At 42.2% G+C, this 20,747-nt stretch overlaps 1 protein-coding gene across 1 annotated transcript in view; it reads left to right on the top strand.

The window, feature by feature from the left end:
* gabbr2 (gamma-aminobutyric acid (GABA) B receptor, 2) overlaps window positions 1-20,747 on the top strand; it is a 165,581-nt gene that overhangs the window by 34,699 nt on the left and 110,135 nt on the right. Inside the window, exon 2 of the mRNA XM_041956005.1 lies at window positions 14,465-14,602. Within this exon, the coding sequence (XP_041811939.1) occupies window positions 14,465-14,602 (138 nt within the window). The remainder of the gene's footprint in view (window positions 1-14,464; window positions 14,603-20,747) is intronic.

Raw genomic sequence — 20,747 nt, 5'->3', positions numbered from 1 at the left:
GAAGAGTCACTGGTGATGACTGTCACTTGTGGTCCCATGGGTGGCTCAGTGGTCAGAGATTGGGATGTAACAGAGGAAGACTATTATTGTGATCTACTCAATTATTCATCTCTGAAAGAACTCAATACCCAGGGCGAGAGAGAGAGAGAACTCGCTGACATGAAGCATAGCTGTCATATGCCCAAGCACAGATAAAATGTCTACCCACATTTTAATGCGACACTCTCATACAATAAAGGAACAAATGATTCATAGCTAGGATAATGAAGGCATTTTATTTATGATACATTACATTTTAAAGGTATACTATGCATGAATTGTCGGCTATTGTTTGTAAACAACCAGTTTTTCAGTGCTGCGTCCATCGTTTTTTGATTTTCTCCTTGCATACATGCTGCTTAGCCTACGGTCTGACACCTGGTCGCTACCTTTTTATAAAGTCCCAGCCTCACCTGCGCGTTGTGATTGGCTGGAGGCTACATACCCACTGCCCAAATGTTGTAACCTAGAAATGTCCTGACCACAGTGAAATAAGAATGTGATCAAAAAGGTAGCAGGTCCGCCACACATTTCCAGTGGGTGATTCAGAGGGATTACTTTTGTGTGAGTCTACATTGTTTTTTTGGAAAATCTTGCATACTATGCAATGCAGATAAAAGATACTACATGACAGCTCTCACAAAAGGGCCTGTGAACATTCGAGGTAACATTTGCACACCCTGTAGATGTAATGTAAAGGTGCCATCTCCTGATTGCTCCTCCATTGTCCGGAGGCATGCCAGTGCTTATCTGACCTGCATTCACTTTGTACCTCCCCCGCTCGACTCATCTGACAGAGGAGTGTGTCTTTGGAGATAGTATCACCAACCAGCTGTTGCAGGTGGGAACAAAACGCTCAGCTCGGTTTTATTTTCACCAAACTTGAGCCAAACTTAGCTCTGAGTTCTCCACGCACCTCGCCCCGAACATGAACACTGGGAACGTATTTGGCAAGTGGATTGCAGCATTCGAACCTCATGAACACCCCCTCTTAAAAGATGAGGAGCAGTCATGAATGTAACTGCCAGAGAAGGCATTTTTTATCCCATGTTGTGTTTACATACAGCAGAACCACCTTTGATGGGATTAGAATCACTAAAGATGTGCTTTAGCTGGCCTGGGAAGCTGCTAGCAGGGAGAATGTGCAGGGATTTATGCATTTTTGATGCAGCGTGGGGAGGAGTGGAACTCTGAAAGGCTGCATGACCTACTTAGAGAGCCGTGGAATTCAGACGACTCGTCATGCCACAAAAAGAGAAAAAAAATCTTTCTCTCACTCTCTGTATGTGTGTGTCAGAGAGATGCATGCAAAGTGTGCTCCTTCGCATGTTCTCCTCTGCCTGCTGGTGTTTGTACGCGAGGAACGTGACACACACATATACACACAAATGCAGTAAATTCATCACAGAGCGTCTTTTTTTTTCATTTCTCGCTGTACTTTGCATTAGTTTGTGTATCCTGCTCAACAGGCTGCATCTTATTTTAAGCCCTGCACTCTATTTTATTTAAAAGTCTCTGTAATGAAGAGCCTTGTGACATCCTGAAACACTTCGTCCCACAATCCACTGAGATGGCATCTGGCTGGCTGTTGACACACACACGCACACACACGAACGTTCACTTTTATCCACACAGGCATGGGACTAACAACAGCTTCACCCTCTGTCCCAATCTAAGGGAAAAATGCAATTTTCTTTGCGACATGGCCTTGTACACAAATTAATTTTCCTTTGCAGTCTAGCCCCTTATCTCCCTCCTCTATCCATCACCTCCTTTTCTCTCTCTCTATGTCTTTCCCGGTAGCTATGGCAACACAGTGTTGTACGTCAGCTTCTCAAACGAGACGGTATTGTCCGATTGCTGGGGGCTGTCACATTCCTGCTTTACCGTCACCCTGTAGGGTGAGAGAGATGCTTTCTTATTGCTCCTATGTGTTTCCAGTCACCTCAATACAGGCCAGTCAATAAGCGATTCATTAGAAACGACAAGCACTCACAGTCAATGCCTTCAACCGGAGTGTTTATTTGGCCCGGAAATTAGCTATTGTGAGACAAGAGTCGACCACCTGGTTGGATGGTGCATGTGTGTGTGTGTGTCCGTGTGTGTGGTGTGCTTGTAGCTACTGGTGATTGATGATTGTTTATGGACACTGTTGGCATGGCCACCAGCCTGGTTAAATATGCGCTGGTTGATGAATCCCAGGGTACATGGTGTGTGTGTGTGTGTGTGTGTGTGTGTGTGTGTGTGTGTGTGTGTTGCTGGCAGTGGACCTCCCAGTTGATGTGAATCACTGCTGGTCTAAAGCAGGCACACAAAGTATTTCTTGGACCTTTGAAAATTATCCATAAACTTAAAATTGCCCCAAGGTGCAAAGTTGTTTGGAGGTTTCACGAGTCAAAGAAGCAAATCAGATTTGTACAATATAATAGTAGTCATAATTGGGGCATTTCCCCCTTTTCTTAGAAATAAATAATGGGAGTATCCATCCCTGCATATTTTCATTTCACTTGGATGTCATTATCCATTTATCTTCAATAGCTATTCTGCAATCCTCTGTGCTCACCTGTCACTGACTATTTAATCAGTTTTCAGCCAATGTTAATGATTGATAAGCACATTTGCTTGCCATGTTACCGCAGTCCACGCTTTCAAAGCATCCTTTGAAAAATATGGTTGATTAACTTAAGTGATTAACCAAGACATTAATTAGAGTGACCAAAAAACCGCAATGTTGACACCTGGAGAAGAGGTGTTCATGATGCCATGCCATGACCCTTAATAACGGTAAACCTCCTGGAGATGAGAGAGAGAGAGAGAGAAGGCATGAATGAGAAGTGGTTGGGGAGAAAGGGAGGACGAGAGGTGCGAGTAACTGCGATACAGAGAAAGAGTGAAAGAATGAGAGGGAAAGAATGATGAAGTTGATGAAATAGAGAAATAAGTAGTGGATTGGGAGAGGAAGAGACGTTTAGAAAATGAAAGAGAGACCCTAAATCCAAACAGAGACTGGGCCAGGATTCCTGGGAGGCGGCGTTCTGCTGTAACAAGATTGATGTACGTGGACAGAAGAATCCCTAGGCTGCAGAGGGGGGCAGCCTGAACTGTGCTCTGCTCTATCCTACTTCCAGTAGCACACACACACACACACACACACACACACACACGCATGCACAGACCTCCATGCACCCACTCACCCAATGTGACAGGCAGTTTTTTGAAGTTCCGCAGTCCACCATGCCTACACTTCCCCAACTCCCATCTGTCTTGTGTGGAATAAAGACAGGTGCTGCACTCCTCTCTGCTTTGTCATAAAAGTTGTCAATAGATGGTCCTCCTAATTTGGAGAAGGATGAGTAATCTGCCAGTGTTTGTCCTTTCAGACCTGACTAAATGCCAACCGCAATATCTGCCTTTTCCCACTCTGTAAGTGGCCGTTATTAGATAACCAATAGTGGAAAGGACTACCGGCAATGTCATCTGAACACACAAGCACAAACGTGACTTGCGTGATGATCGTGGTGGGAAAAGTGCCCTTCCAAAAGACAATGTCAGACTGAAACTAAAATAAATTCCCATTATGTATTGCATGTTAGAAATTAATGAAAACATGATGCCAAAGTGATTGACAGGGGAAGTCACAGCCACAGCTCACAAGTGTGTGATCAAGTGTGATGCCTCCTGTTTTCCTCCTGTCATTTAACCATGGCCATCATCCCTCTTCAACCTTCACAGATTGATTTTGCTGTACATCAAAAGCATTTTACCAGTCATCGAGACTACTGCTCACTCTGTGAAAACAGCTGTATGATGTCTTGCTGGCTCTGGAGAAACTTTGTCAAGTCTGAAAGTGTTTTTTCACCTGGCAGTGACGGTCTAATGAATCAACTTTGCATCGTAGGAATTGCAGGATTCAGCTTTTTTGGGGACTTTACCTACAGTATACTACAGATTAAAAGTAAATATATCTTGTGGGGGGGGGGGGGCTCTCTGCCTTCCCTGTCATTTCTGTCTGTGGATTGCGACATTGGAGGAGTGGGGATGGAATTAGGCCTGAAAGTTTTATTTACAACCGTGAAAGGAAAGCAGGCTCAGAAACTGAGCTGAGTGACATGCTCTGTCTGTCTGCCTATCGATCTATTCTGCTCCATTTCAGTACTATGGACAGCGCCGCACTTACACACACACACGCACACACACACCCTTTGCACACTCAATTCACCGTTTTAAAGCTCACTTGCTTAGCTGTGGTGCTATAACATTAAGTATAGCACAGAAATAATGGATTTTGATAGTTACAAAGGACATGCCAGATGTAATTGTAATAGGTGCTGGTCCCAGTCTGGGAGGTCTTGGATCCTGTTCCTGAAGGATCCGGCACAAATTAAGCCCGTTTCATACATGTTTAGTGTAAGGCCACAGCCAACAGCCTGTTAGCTTATAAGGACATAAAGACTGGAAATGGCGGGAAACAGCTACCTTGGAATTGCCGGTTCCTTTGAACAACCAGCAGGGCACGATATGTGTAGCACTTGAGTATTTTGTCATCGTTCCTGTAACACATATAAGTCTTAATTAATTATTAAGTGACAAAGCAGCACCTTGCAAGCACACACACACACACACACACACACACACACACACACACACCAAGGTCCTGTACTCTTAGAAAATCATCATTCCTTGCCACTTAGCTGCTGCTCTATTGGGCAACTGGTGCAGGCTATCAAGGTCTGGTTGTGTTTGTTTCAGCTATATAAAATGGTTTTTATCTGTCTTTCCTCCTAACCTGGATATGACTGATGGTCTCCACTCTTGCTGATAGCATTGTGTGAGGTAAACAGGCTAGAGAGGGGTTGTAGAAAGGCAGCGACTTTAAAATGCGATTTCTTAGAAAGGAGAGGTCAGCGATATCCAGCAGGCCTTGTATATTTATGCTGGAGGAGTTTTCATGAAGACTGAGAAGGAGAGAGGAGGGGGAAGAGAGAGGGGATAGATTGGGTTGAAACTTCCACACAGTTGTTGTCCATTAAGCTTTAATATCCTTAATTGACAAGAAATATATGAGGGATTTTATGTGCTCCCTTATTATTCAGTTGCTGCTTCAGTTGAGGAAGACTCATAATTTAAGCATGGTGTCTTGAAGGGCAGCAATTTTTCATTTTGAGTTAATTTGGGGTTGTGCTGTCAGTGATAAAACAGAAGGAAAAAATGTATGAGGAATGCCTTGAGTCAAAATTGACCGTGGTGCATTTCGTAGCAGCAGATACCATAACTCTCCAAATCAGGAAGACTTACTAGCAGACTTGCTGGAGCTCCTGTCTCTCTCTTTCTCTGCAGTAGCCTTGGACACCTGCATACCACCAAACTGGCTTTTAACCCAGTGCTGCACTCATTTAATACTGTACCATTAACCAAATTCATTGAATCATTCATTCCTCCTTTGTCCCACCTATTTCTCTTTTTTGTGCCCCACTTTACTGGATACATCTATGGGAGAGAGTGGAGGACCTTCGGGGCCAAGAAACAATTAACTTGATAATAGGCTTGCTCCCTCTCTCTTTTTTCCTCCCACATGATGTCCACATCCCCCCTCTCCCAGTCTTTATCTTTGACTAGTTAAGCAGATACACCAGCTGGGCCATCTCTACATGGATGTGAAAAGTACATGACATGTATTGGACCCAGGTTTGAGAACAGCCTTCGTCTTTTCAGTCCAGATTTGTCATCACTAGCATTACAAAAATCCGAAATCTTTGTGCCAATCCATCGACAGTTGCTGAGATATTCAGTCTGGACAAAGTGGTAGACGGACATTGCCATCCGTACAACAACGCTGCTCGCTAAAAACGACCAAATTGATCAGAGCTTACAAAAGATGAACAGTTCCTAGAAACCTCGGCTTCAGCGTTGACTGGAAATGATGTCGGCAGAATGGATGTGTTTTGTTAAGGTAAAATAACTCCTCTTCCCAAACAGGAAATGGCTAACATGAAAACAATTTCAGATGAAACAAAAATGGCAGTTACATAGCCCTTTCTCATAGGCCTTTACCTGTGCTTTTCCTGCTATGACAACTCAAAATGATTGCTGTTAAAAAGGCCCACTATCAGGTGACCAATAACTGCAATCCATGCAAATCTCAGGAGAAAACCTATTACCCTCCTACAAAGATATAATCTAACTAAGAATCTACCTGTTTTTCACTTGATCGAGTACGACACTTCAGATGCTCTTCTCTTCTCTTCTCTTCTCTTCTCTTCTCTTCTCTTCTCTTCTCTCTTCTCTTGTCCTCTCCAGCGTCTCCTCACTGAGCGATTGGCTCGTTTCAGTGGGATTACACTTTGGTCTGTCCCCCTCACTGGTTAGCTCAACATGTTCCAGCTGTTGTCAGGCCTTGTCAAAGGCACAACAACCTGTAATAGGCTTAACACAGCGTCTGCTTCCTGCACAGCACAGATTGCTAATAAAGGTGCAATGTGTTCGCTGTGATTTTAGTACCACTGGCCAATTTGAGCTTATCTCTGATTTGAGAGTGAGCCGATGTGCGTGTCAATGTGTGTGTATTTGTTTATGGTTGTGTTTTGGCTTTTGCTGAAGGATGATAATTAATCTAGTGTGTTTGTGTGTGTTTGACAACAAGCACAGAGAGGAGACTTGTGTGTGTGTTTGGGGGGGGGTGAAAAGGAGAGAAGACACTTGCCACCAAGAGGCATCCAGCGTGCCATCATGGTTACACTGGTGGCCATCTGAGCTCTCTCCAGAAAGCGAGGGATAGATTGAGTGCCATAACAAGAGCCAGACTGCAGGGAGAGGTGGAGAGAGGAGGAGAGGGAGGGCAAACGGCCATCAGCTTGAGCAGCCCAGTCAGTCTGTCGCAGTAGATTTTAAAGGCCACTCTCTCTCCCCAGACAAGTGGTGGGTTCCTCAATTCTTTTTTTCCTCTGTGTTGCAGGCATGCAATGTGAAGGGGAATAGATTGAAAATAAAACACAAGTCCATCACTCCTTCCGGCTCTCAATTTTACTTCATCCACTCTCTCTCAATCGATGTGTACTCTCCTCGTATACACCAGGGCCCGCTGTCTAAATGTTACCACAACGAGCCTCGATGCTGGCTGCATACACAACTCTGCATCGCCCTCACCTCTCCTTCCTCCACTTCTCTTCTTTTTGTCGCTCTCTTCCATGCGTCTCACTTAAAGCTTTGCTTTGCTTTTTTTACATTGGTTCCTTAAGTTTGCGAATTACCTGTCAGCCATGTCTTCCTGGTTATTTAGAAAGAGAAAGAAGGAAGGCACGCATGGTGCTGTGTTACACCCCAGTGGACCTATCAATTGCCAAGGGGCTCATTGATGGGGAACAAATAGCTCAAGCTTCTTAAAGATCTTCTGTCTGTGTGTGTGAGGATGGTAGCAGGCAAGTGTGAGAAGTTTAGTCAGTAGTTTGACTTTAACTGACAGATGAATGACCCCAGTGAACTCAAGGGAGCCCTTTTTATCGAATTTGCTATTGATATACAGTTCGGATAATGAAATATACTGCAGTTACATTAAAATAGTAAATCTTTACTAAACTGTTTCAGACTGATACTCAACAGTCCCTCCTCGTTCTTGGTCTTCAGACAGTAGTTGGTATCGACAGCCATGACAGAGTTTAGAGGATTAGTTGGGTTTGTACATGGGGAAATAGATAATCTCCTTTAGATCTGACCTATCGGCTGCACTCTGCTAACTCTATAGGGCTTTATAATGCCAAGCATATGTTTTAGCAATTGCTGGATTCAGCCTGGCTCACATTTCCTCTGCTGGCTTGGAGATGTGGAAGTAATTCAATGAGGAGTGCATGCAGGAGGCAGATGTAGCTGTTAGAGGGGACCAGCTTTTTGGATCTGCTGAACTGCTGCTGCCTGGACGCTCAAAATATCAGGACATGATTTAGAATATATGCAGCGTGAGGGCTGGATGGATGTATGGGAGACTTCAACAGACAGCGCTTTATCTTTCTGTTGACAGTGCAAAGAAGCAAACTTGGGTTTACACTTGGCTGTAACTTCCAATTATTTTAAATTTTGGTTAATCTTCTTATTTCCTAGATTAGTCAATTAATTGTTTGCAAAATGTAAGAAATATCCATCACAGTCTCTCAAAGTCCAAGGTGATGTATTTAAATGTCAGTTTAATCTGATATACAACAGAGAAAAGCAGGACGTCTATATATTTGAAAGGCTGAAAACAGCATTTTCTGCCAGTTTGCTTCTAAAGTTGCTCCACAGATTAATCAATGATTAATATAGTTGCTGATTATTTTTCTGTCGATCAACTAATTGTTGCAGTTCTAGTTTAAACTGATAAATGTTTACAGCTCCTGGAAGTATTGCTGTATTTCCTTATTTATTGTTTTCCATCCTTTTATAGGCATGCTATGGAGAGTGATGTATTATACATGATTATATTATCCCCTCAATTCAAAGTTTACTCTCCATTAATTTTTGCAGTGGTGTGTGGTTGGTGTGTCTCGGTTGTCATGTCCATCTTAGAGGTGGTTTGAGGTTTCCTAGATAACTACTGTAGATAAATATTCTTATAATGCACATACCCTCAGTTAAGCTGACAAGTAAAACAACTTAAAAAATAATTCCAAAACAAATGAAACCAAGGGTGGAGGTTTGAGAGTTTGTGTATTGGATGGAGAGAAGTTATGTTGTTACCACACACATCATGTTCACACCTAGCTATGTTATATACACAGTTTACAACTGTGTGTAAGTGACATCACATTATCATAATACAGGTAGATGAGGGGACAACATGTGCACATCCAGCCTTAACCTGCAAAGACACATTTTCTGCGGTGGGAATTGTGAGGATTTTGTTCTCGGTAATCACCTGTACTGTTGGCCACGTCATGAATAAACGCGCTGTGTGAAAAGCAGATTGCCTCTGACATCAGATCAGACACTGCCCTCCCCGTTTCCCCCTGTTGTTCTCTCTCTCTGTCTGTCTTGCACATACTCACACGTGTATTCTTGCGTGTGTGCAGTATTGGGCCTCAGGTTGCTGATTTGGGTGCAGTAATTTGCCATTAGACGAGGGACAGGTGCAGCTGCCTCTGTTTGCAGCGCTAACAAGGCATTTCATCATGGTTAGCTCCAGCCTGGTGCTCTGATCAGCTCTTGTTCTTGTCACAATATCAAACACTCGTGCACACACACAAACACACACAGATGCACGCGCACACGTTTGGTATAGAGAAACTCGGGTGGTCTCTACAGGGTTGTTCCACATATAGTACTGTTTAGAATGGAGGGGGTGGGTTCAAAAGCTCACATGTAAGCGAGGGACAGGCTTTAGGTATGCTGTTTTGTAGCTGACCCATCGTAAGGAAGGTTATTTTATGCCAGGAAATCATTAAAATATTGTTTAATTGGCACTTATTGCTCGTCTTTGAGTATTTTTTGAGCAAGCCTCAAAAAAGATTGTATCAAAAAAATTGATATTTTCTGTTAATAGATTGTTGAGTTTGGTCACATGGTCATAGCTGGGAAAGTCCACTTTGAGGTCATAGCACCCAGAGTAACATGTTTCAACTTTACCATGCCAGCTTTAGACAAGTTCACAAGCTGCACTCGAACATGAAGCAGCATGAAAGCCCACGAGGCGAACAGAAAAAAGTTATGTCCACTCTGCAGGTCTCTTTTACTCACATTTGTCATCCTTTGTCATCATCCTGCTGATTAAATGTCCATTTCATTCCACCAGTACGCCAACCGAGTAACTAGCTTGCAAAAATCAGCTGTCCACAAACCACCAGTGTATTGCTGGTTACACTTAACGCCGACTGTAAACTTGATTGTTCCTGAATTAAAACTACTTTCAGGCTGTGGGTGAAGCAAGAGCACAGGGAGAAGCCTCATCTTCTCACCTGATCAACTTTACTGTCCGCCTCAACAGTAGGACAACTGACAACAAATGTGATAAATCACTGTTTCACATCACATCACTCTGCCAATCTTAACCTTCTCTCACATCACGTTACAGCCTTTAAAAAGCCTTTTGTATTATTTTCAGCCTTTATGAATTAGCCTCTGTGAAACTTTGTCGAAGAAGTTAAATTTGTTGTGTTTTTATCCTCTATAGTGACTTAGTATTCCTAAAAAGTGCTTTGAAGTTATTTTCAGAAAAAGGGGCATTGATGCATGTTGACCTTTAAAGGTACTCTGTTTTCCAAGACGTTACAGAATTTAATTAAAATATGTAATGGTTGCATATTATCTTAGGGAACAGTAGATAATGACAAAAAAAAAAAAAATAAAAAATGCATGTTCTCTGACATTCCAGGGCAGCTGCCTTCTCAAATTTAACCTAATTGAGGGTGATTTATCAGTAGCAAAATAACAGTAGGCTAATGTCATTAAGTAATGATATATCAATAAGAATGAATCTAAGTAGCTTCGTGTAAAGGTCAGAGTGAAGGAGAGTTAATGGAGACATTAATGTATTGAGGAGCATTTTAAATAAACTCCATCCACCATCAGTAATATCCTCTAAATGGTAAATGTAGTGGTGCAAACTCACTGCACCGAAATGTCAAGCTGTGAGGGAGACATTTTGCAAAAATGAAAACAGTAGTATAGCCTTAATATTGTAACTAATACAGTATCTCTAAGTCCGGCAACTGATTCCAGTATGTGTGTGTGTGAACGGCAGGATATCACACTGTGGTAAATATTCTGTTTATGGATCCTCAGTTTAGACAGGGTTATATGCCTCTCTTGAGTTTCCATCTCCAGGTTCTTCCTCCATCAGCCCTTACTCCACCAACTCTCTCTCTTACACACACACACACATATTCGGCACACACCTTCATTGGCTTTCTCCCAAGGCGGTCAAACAGATTACTACGGGCGTTAACCCCATCGATCTCCTCCAAATGGCCTCCAAATGCCAGGAATTAGATTTCAGACTGGGGAAGAGGGGAATAAAGTACTGTAGTATTTCTTGCTGTTTGACTCGGGAGCTAAGTGCTGCTGTGCCTTCCTCGTTGTACCCGTTTTTCCACAGAACTTCTTTGTGTTTTTCAGGACAGTTATATTTGTCTCCCTTTATACCTTGTTTAGAGCATATTTCTCAGGGAAAATTGGGATGTAAGATACAGCCGTTACCTAAACCCTCTCCGTGACCACTTGGGAATCCTTGACATAATCGTCTCGGTGCTCTTGAATGAGGATATGCGAGAGTCAAAGAAATAAATAGAAGGAGAGAAGGAATGGCTTATGCACTGAAAAAAATGACCAAAGGAGATGTAGAGATTTGAACTGTGCTCAATAAGAATAGCTTTAGATTTGATATTTAATGTATTTTTTTCCAGTAATTGATGGATTGTAGGCAAATCTGCAGGGCACTGTGCAGCTGCTGAGCATCATAGAGAGCCACTGAATCAATCTCACAGCCATGAATTGCTCCATTGTGGGGTTATAATGGAGGGCAGGTTTATAACACTGGTTGACTCAGCTTTATTATAGTGCACCCTTAATGTCTGGCTAACACCTCTTCCCTCCTGTCTCCCTCTATTCAATGGCTTGTTTCTCCCCCTTTCTACCAGCATCACCTTCACTATCTCATGTCTCTTTACTCTTTATGGCCCATTATATTCCACCACCTCTATCCTGCTTTGTCTATCTGTCATTAAGCTTTACACGGCCTCTATAGCTGAATAAGTATTGATTAATGTCTGAGTGGTTGTGCTACCTAATGAGAGCCTAAATATAACTATTGCTACACCGGTCCTCCTCCCTCGTCTAGTGCACAAAGTGTGGATAGTTACACCGTTGGCATTACAATACACAGGTCAAGGCTGTGCGAGCAGTCATAACAGATAGTGTGCACTCCTGCCCGGCAAAGTTGAACAGAGAACGAGAGAAAAAAGAATGAAGTAGCTTTTGTTTTTAGCTTTACCCGAAGCTGCGTTGCTTTCTCTTCCTGATTTCTCTCCTCCGTGAAAAAGATAGAGCTTCTAATTTTGGTGATTTTTAATTACTTATGTTGAGCAACTCCATCTGAGAAAATTACAAATATGGTTGAAGCTGACATGATTAGTTAATGGGTTGATTAGAAGACTGAAAGGAAAATAATTGACAATTACTTTGATAATCGATAACTTAAGTCATTTATCAAAAATGCTGCACGTTGTTTACTTCAAGCAGATTGCTGTTTATTTTTTTGTCATATGACATATTGAACTAAGGATATTTGGGTTTTGGTCTGTTGGTGCGACGAAACAAGGAAACTGAAGATGTTCCATTGGCCTTCAAGAAATTGTGATTTTTCTTATTTTCTGACGCCGTATAAACAAATGATGAATCAATTCATCATGAAGATAATCAGCAGATATTTGCAGCTCTATATATGACCTTTGGGTGTGATGAGCCCAAAGAAGGTTTTGACAAAGTCAAGGTTCATCACATCCCAGAGTTTGGAAACACCTGGTCATACAGTGTGGTCACAGACAGCCGGCAGTTAGTTTAAACATGCTTGCACACACACACATATGCACACACATACCTGTTGGGTTTAAACTGCTGTGAAACCGTTTTATTTGCAGCAGAGGGAGTGAGGAACGTAACCATTCTTTACCACCTACACTACATTGTCACTCTCTGTAATAAATCAGCTTTAAACCTGCAGTATCACCAAGCTCTATTGTACTCACATTGACAAGTTTAGTTGCCCACATTTCTTCTCCGTTGCATGGTAACCAATTGAGATTCGCAATCCTACCAGCCCACCTTGTTATGGCCAGCTGGAGAGAAATGAATGATAAGAGTATGCAAATGGAATATCTTCTTTAATAGCCTGCTGTTTTATTCAGCTGTGTGGCCAGGATAAGGAATCCCCACTGTGTCTAATCACATCTTCTCCCTCTCATTTCACCTGAGGCATATCCGCAATCTAGTCTATTTTTGACTGGCAACGCAGCAATACATTGTTCTCTCATTGCATGAATGTACATGCACAGGGGAAAACTGTTTTTAACGGTACAGTAATTTGTCCTCTACTTCAAAAAATGAAAGGCAGTCACACAAACAGAAGCCTGATGACTTGAATCTTAGCACATGGAGGGGTGAGTGAAATGCAGGAAGATATATTCAGGCCTCTGACATCATCACCTTCCTCTCAAAACAATTGAACTGACTAAGAAGAGCACAACATATAAACGTGCGCCAACCCTGCAGGCATGACACCTGTAATGCTCTTAATACAGTTACCAACAGATCACAACATACAGTCCCTGCATGTCCGGTTAAGAGTCTCATTCCTCCACATTCGATTTTCACTTTTTCAATCTGCACTGTGGAGGACCGGCTGCGTGGCCGTTTAGTGGGAAATCTCATTCCGTTGCCAACTGATGGCTAACAAGGTCAAATAACTCCCCAGATAAAATGGACTGTGTCAGAACACACAAACACACACACACACACACACACACACACACACACACACACCACCTGCCATTCAGTCAGTCAGTCCATCTATCTGTCAGCTACACATAGGAACACATCCTGAATTGAGTGGCAATAATAGAAGACTGAGGGGGGAAGTGTTTACTGCTGATAGGAATATTATTACAAACTGTGGAAATCACAGCAAAACCAGTTAGCCAGCTCACGTAGCAATCAATAGGAACCTACACAGTCTCTTTTTTCCCCTTCTCTTCTCTCATTTCTCTCTCTCTCCCTTTTCGCACTCTCTTTTCCTCCGGTTTCCATAGTGACGTGAAATGGCTGCGTTCTGCAGCTCTGGATCAGAGCGGGGGCCTGCTCTTGCAGCCTGTGAGATACATTGTTTTACATGACGGTTTGAAAGCACACAGACACAAGGCTGCAATTACTGTGTGTTAGCATGTGCCACAGCGCTCAGAGAGTGTAACAAGTTAAATGTTATTTAAATGTCACATCATTTGTCATAGATAGTGTACATTACAATGAACTATTGAAGAACTATGCTGCTTTCATAGGGAAACTACCACATTATGTCGAAGTATAATGACGGTGAGTGCCAATGTAGAGCTCATTCTCCTGAAATAAAGGAACATGTACATGTATAATGCGTCTATAACCTACATTGGTTGCAGAGGATCATAAAGGCTGTATATTTAGATTCGCGTGACAGCTACATGTAGGATAGGCTGAAATATTTTCAAATAGCTTTTACCTGTCTCTGTTCTCTCGCCCTATATCCCCTCTCATTCTTGCTCATCATAAAATGAATATATTTCTGCCTCTTATCTCATTTACTCCTCCTTCCTCCCTGCTTATTTACAACAAAAACTAATTAAAATGTCCCTTCTCTCTCTTTTCCTTGTGTCTCTGGCTACTTCTTTCCCCTCTTTCCCCACACTCTCTCCTCCACCTCTCTCTGTGTCTGCAGTGTGACAACGCCAAGGGGCTGAGGGCCTTCTTTGATGCTATATGCTACGGTCCCAAACACCTGATGATCTTCGGCGGCGTCTGCCCCTCTGTGACCTCCATCATCGCAGAGTCTTTGGAGGGCTGGAATCTGGTGCAGGTAGGGTTTGTACTGTATATGTCACCATGCAAGTGTGTGGTATATAGCCTGTGTGTGCAGTGTTTGTGAACCCTGGAAGCTGCTGTGCCAAGTCCATCAGTGGATAGAAAGGGATTAAATAGACATTTTTTTTGCTTTTTTTTTTGCGTTACTATCAGAAAACCGGATTTTCCTCCTAAATTGAGTTTCCAAAAATTCTTGTCCCTCAGAATTGCGGAATACAGATAGGTCCTGGGTTTTTACAGGGGTCCCAACTCATGGCTTAATCCTTCATTAACCTTGTCAGGGTGAATGTCTAATTGGCGTTGCTCTAATCCGTAGAATCCTCTTTCATTTTACAATCTGAGACAAAATGGCTTAAACTTGATGTACAGTGCAGTGCTTGAATCAGTTGTTAAAAATTTGAGCTCAACATCCAAAAGCACTTGTAGTATAACTTTATTTCGATCATGTAAACAACAATGTGCAAAAAATTAAAATAAAAATAAAAGCACACATATATACATACATACATACCTATACATACACATATAAATAATAATAATCATAAGGAATCATAACAAAATAAGTGCACATTAAAAAGAAAAAAAAAACAACACAAAACAGTAACATCTCGTCAGCAACGCAAGGAAGAAGTATAAAACTTGGATGTGTCATATGAAAGAAAACATATTATGAAATTGTAAAACAGACTGAGGGCTTCTCCTCATAGTAAAATGCCGTTCCATGTTCCATGTGGCACACATGATCTACCTGAAAAAACTGCTTTTACTACTCAGTCCAGTCAATGTTAACTACCTACAAGACTTTCATAACAGATTTACCATTCAATTACACTTTACACTCACTAACTGGCATTTGCTATCATTAGCTTAATAGAGCTTTATGATTGCTCACTGTATGCATTAAGCACCACACATTCTTGCATCTGGTAAACTTTTGACCCCCTGAGTCATTGCTCACAGTGTCATTGACTGTATTACAGTACAGCAGCACCAAAGTGGGGAAATGCCTCGTTCCAAAGAATACATTCCATTAGCTGTGAACCTTACAAGGGTTATCGGGCACAGATAAGAAAGGAGTGAAGCTTGTGCTTGGAAGAGATAGCATAATTGAAGAGGCTGCATTTTGAATTGAATGTCACATTACGTGGCATATTTCTTCCGCTCGCAATTACTGCGAAGCTGCTGCTTTTTATGTTCCTTTTTGCTCGCTGTCTTGTCAGGGTCACTCAAGAGTGAAAAGATCAGCAGGATGAGGGAATGAAAGGATGAGCAATTTTTTTGTTTCTGTGTTCACTTCCTTTCGGTGGTAATGATCTCAGGCTAGAAAGAGGGGTTCAAGCCATAGTTGAAATTTAAGTGCTCTTAAGTATTTTCTGTGTGGTTTGAGTGTGTGTGTGTCAGTATGTGTGTATTCTCTCCTCTATTTATTGGCTTGTTTTGGCTGTGATTACCTGTGAGAAGTGCAGTAGCAATCTTCTGCTCTGCAGAACACTGCCTGGTACAATGTGTTCCCCAGAGCACTTTAACAACCAGACTCTTTCGCTATTAATACACAGACCAACACCAACAAACGCATGCAAGTTTGACCCCAAATAATACCCATTGTGACAGTCTGAGTACCAGACGGCAAGTGATTGAAGGAAAAAATGTAATGCGAATGACTGAGAAAACACCTTGAATGTACCTGTGTTTAAACACGATGCCTTAAGAAAACACACATGTATTCAATGCCAAGGGTAACTGCTGTTGCTGTTGCTGCAAGCAACTAAACTGCTTCTTTTAGGCCAGCAGGCGTGTGGGTACAAGGGAACTCTAAAGATATTTTCCAATCAGTGAGCTGTCCAGCACCATGTTGAAACAGGTGTTTATAGGAGAGCTAATCTTGTGGTATCATATTAGACCTAATAACCTGACATTTTTTATGTGTGGATTTGTCTACAAACAAGTGTGAGTGCTAATACGGGCGTGTGTGTTGTAATATTTCTGGGGTGGTACAATGTCAGAATCTTAGGTTACTGTTTTCTGAGAAGCAAGATGTCTTTGCAGACCTGAGATTACATCCCCATCAGTATGACTCACCAAGGAACTATAATGTTCGCTGGAAATCTGCAGAAAGGCACGTCAGCGGATGTAAACAGCACACCAGATAGCTTTTGGTTGTTCTGTGGAGCATGACTGCACTGTAAGGTGCCACCTTTCTGTTCAGGTGGTCCTCTCACTCACGGCTAAAGTGTTGGCCTGAGCCTCTCCGCTCCATCTCTGAGCCCACTGATGTCCATGTGTTCCTGTTTGATGTGTGTGTTTGTTTGTTTATACCTTCTGTGTGAATCTGTTCCTACAGTATGTGTATGGAAATATTTGTATTCAGTGCATGTTTAAGTTTTTCAATGCAAGGCGAGCAACTGTCTGCTTTGACAACAGCTGTGGTGGGAGGTAGTTAGCCATTGCTTCAAGCTAAAATACTGCTTTTGTCTGAAGGAGGGAATGAAAAGAGAGATTGAAAGAAAGGGCGTTTCCTGAACCAAAAAGGAAGAGGACAAGAGGGAAGGAGAGATGATTGAAGTTTTGAATCCATGTACCCCGCAACCACATTAGTGGGAATCTGTTTTTAAAACTGTGAATTCTGACACCCTGTATATTTATTACCCAGCCCTGGCAGCCCGTCTGCAAGACTTGAGTTGGTGTGGAAGGAAATACAGAATTTTTCATGGTGATTTTATGGGCCAGGCTCAACAAACTCATCATTTCCATATCAAAACAGGGAGCTCGCAGATACTATCTACAGTAGAGATAGCCGAGGGAACAAGCACTCCTGGAAAAAGCTTAATCATACGCCCATAAAAATAGCTTTCAATCAGTGTTGATGCCTAATGAAGTCAGCTTTGAAAGGCTCAACAAAAATAAGCTCCCACTGCATACCCGTTCATTCCGATCAATGCACACTTGAATGCACAGTCATACTTAACGCAGAACTTTTCAAGGGCTTGCATCAATGCCAATATTTATAACTAAAAGCCAACAGCCATAATTTTTTTATTCCTAGCAGGTGGAATAATATCTTGCATCCTGTAACCACCCTCGGGGGATAATACAATGATGCAAATATTAGTCAACTAATTGAGAAGATGAAGGAAGGAGAAAAAGAGGCAGAAAGAAGTTGAAGAAAGAAGAAGCAGGAAGCTGCACTAACTCTGTTCCAAACTATTTAGAAGTATTTTTCCATGAAAACAGTCCCTTAGTGCCTTACCTTGGCTCATGTTGAATTCATGAAGTAACTATGTGCAGAACTAAATAGTCCACGCCTGTATCTCCACCCACCCCTCCGCCACCTGCAGCTTCGACTCTGCTCATCAGACACACAAACACGTGTCAGCACCTTAGCTATTTGACAAACTGTTTTGAGTAGCATTGGCTGTAACTTCCTTCCCCCAAGCCATATAAAATGCCCTTACAGCATGTGACATGAATCTTCATGTTACTCAGGTATTTGATATGTAAAACCCTGCTGTCTGAATTAGTGTTTGCGAGACTGTAGAAACGCTAAGCATGATGTTGACTGCTTATTTCACTCATGATATGTCTCGTAGCATATAAAAAAATGCCATAGGGACATGTTTAAAAGGTTAAAACGGTCTTTAACATGTGGCTGTGTCAGCGAAACGCCTCCATCAGCTCTGTTCAGAATGTCTGGCAGGGGAAGTATCAGATAACGAAGAGGGCACCACTGTGCCCAAATAAAACGTCACAGAACAACATCGTCAAACCCAAATCCAGTGTTGTCTATAGGATAGCTAACAATAGTGATCAGCTGTGTGCACAGATGGCACGTCACAGTGATCAGCTTTCCAGCAGCATATTATTAATCTCTGTGTGTACTATACGTAAGGGTTCGATTCTCAGGCATGTCATGTTGTGATGCTGTTGGCTCCGTACAGTCACTCACATTTTTGTAATGTTGTACTGCACATGTGCTAAAATGACTGCCCAAGTAAATTAAAATGGTGGATAAGAATGCTACCAGGGCCAATGGACAGATGGCGAGGAGCGGATTTAGGGAATGATGGAGGAATAGACAGACAGTAACAGACATAGACTGTAATAGCATAAAATTGAAATTCAAAGAAACAGGGCAAGACGCAGCTGTGTTTGTGAGCTGCCATCAGCCACAAACGCCACTGATTGCTGTGTTTTTATTTCCGCAAAACAATGATTGTTGAAGCCATCCTCTTGGCAGCCATCTTGGTCGGTGATTAATCTTGTGTTCTCCTCACCATGATGTCATATATTTCCAGAAAGCATTTGGCGAGCTTTTTAAATACTCGCTGGCACAGGTATCTGTACCCAGTCAACATGCTGCACTCTCTTTTACCCTTTTTTTTTTCTTAACATCCCAGAGCTTCTTTTTCCTTTCCACAGCAGTGCTGTCTATTTTCTGTAAATGGCTCATTGAGACCAGGAAATAGCCCCAACCCACCCTCTCGCCAGTTGCCGGCCCCTTCTCGCTCACCAATTAGGCCTATCAGTGGTGGCACTGTTCATTTTCAGCCACGTCGAGTGTGTAATGAAAAATTATGCTTTCCGATCGTTTTTGCCTCTTGTAATTTGGGAGAGAAGAAGAAGACAAGAGAACGTTATTCCTACAAAATTGATCATTTGTAGGAGTGAACTCATCGTACAAGGCAGGTTTTTTGTGTGATGCCAGTATTTTTTCTACTGTTAAAACACAAAAAGGGGGAAGTATTTATTTTTCATATTTTTCGAATATGCCTTGTTGCATGCATGATATAGATGCATACAGCGTTGTCAAGTTTTTGGAAATCAGGCTCCTCCGTTCACTTGTTTTTCTGTGCCGTAGTTTCAATATTTCCAGGTGTCCTGTGCCTCAGTGTAAAGCTTGCAAAACTTGAGCACCGCACCTCGATTCATTTATCTTGTAGGGACACTGAATAATGAAGTCAATATAGGGGCAGGAAAAAGTGGATGCGCCTTCTCAAGGTATTATGGCCAAGACCTGGGACATAGAGCTAATATTTACCTGTATATGAAGCCCATTTTTCTTCTTCTTGCTGTATTGATTGCCGATGCTTCATTAAACCAGGCAATTTAGGGACCACAAAGTTGCATCCATGGCTCCCTCCAGTGTGGCATTCACTCTTTTTTTGAGGCCTCCACCAACTCTTTAGGGTCTTCTTTTTACCATTTTCTTTCTCTCGCTCTCCCTGAGTGCTACACTGGATGCTTCAATAAAACATGTGATGCCTAGCACTGCAGTATTCTGCCTCACTTACGTCAAATCCTCCTGTGTACCATATCAATATTTCATGACTTTCAAAGTTTAGGCTTAAATCTCAGAGTGCAAGGCCAAGGATGGTGTGAGCATCACAATAGATCATCTTAAATCAACATTATGTGTAAAGTTAAGGCTCTCCTCTTTATGTGTGCTGAATTTTTGCTCTTTGGGTAACTAAAGGTTATATAAACTGCCTCTAAAGGTTAAATGACTCTCCAAAATCATCAGATTCACATTCTGGTGTGGAGCTGCTCAAATTGGTATTTGGTTGCATATATGTTTATGTATGCTTACTCAGTACAAGGTGCAGTCTTAAGGATTCATTTCTGACCCCCGCCCTCTCTCTCTCTCTCTCTCTCTCTGTCTGCCTCTCTCACTGTGAGTGTGACTCAGGACAGGACCGTAGGGAAAAAGACAGAATACTTAAGAGAGGCAATTATGCCTGATTTTCATACTGTCTCAGAGCTTCCAGGCAGGACCCAGGGGAAACAGGACACCCAAACCAGTTCAACCCTGGATTAATGTCATTTCACAATCTGGGCGGAGAAGCACTTGATGTCACTGCCTTTTAATGGGCAGAGACTTGATTCTGTCAAGTAACCCATATCCGTGGAGGTACAATTTGGAACGTGAGTGGGAGGACGATTCAGCATCCCTGGTTCTGGTTGTGGGTTGTAAATTACATTTACAGATTTCTGGGACACACTGCTGATGAAGTTAAACAAGGGGAATGTTGACATTTAAAGCAAAGCTAATTCTCAGACAAATGAGCCTGCTGCGCAGATGTAAAAATAGGAAGACTTCCTCTTAATTTCAAAGGTTTCTCATCGAGTCTGTCACAATTTCTCTC

The sequence above is a fragment of the Chelmon rostratus genome, chromosome 16, assembly GCF_017976325.1.
Source record: "Chelmon rostratus isolate fCheRos1 chromosome 16, fCheRos1.pri, whole genome shotgun sequence".
Classification (NCBI taxonomy): Eukaryota; Metazoa; Chordata; class Actinopteri; order Chaetodontiformes; family Chaetodontidae; genus Chelmon; species Chelmon rostratus.
This window is presented reverse-complemented; position numbering and strand designations above follow the sequence as displayed.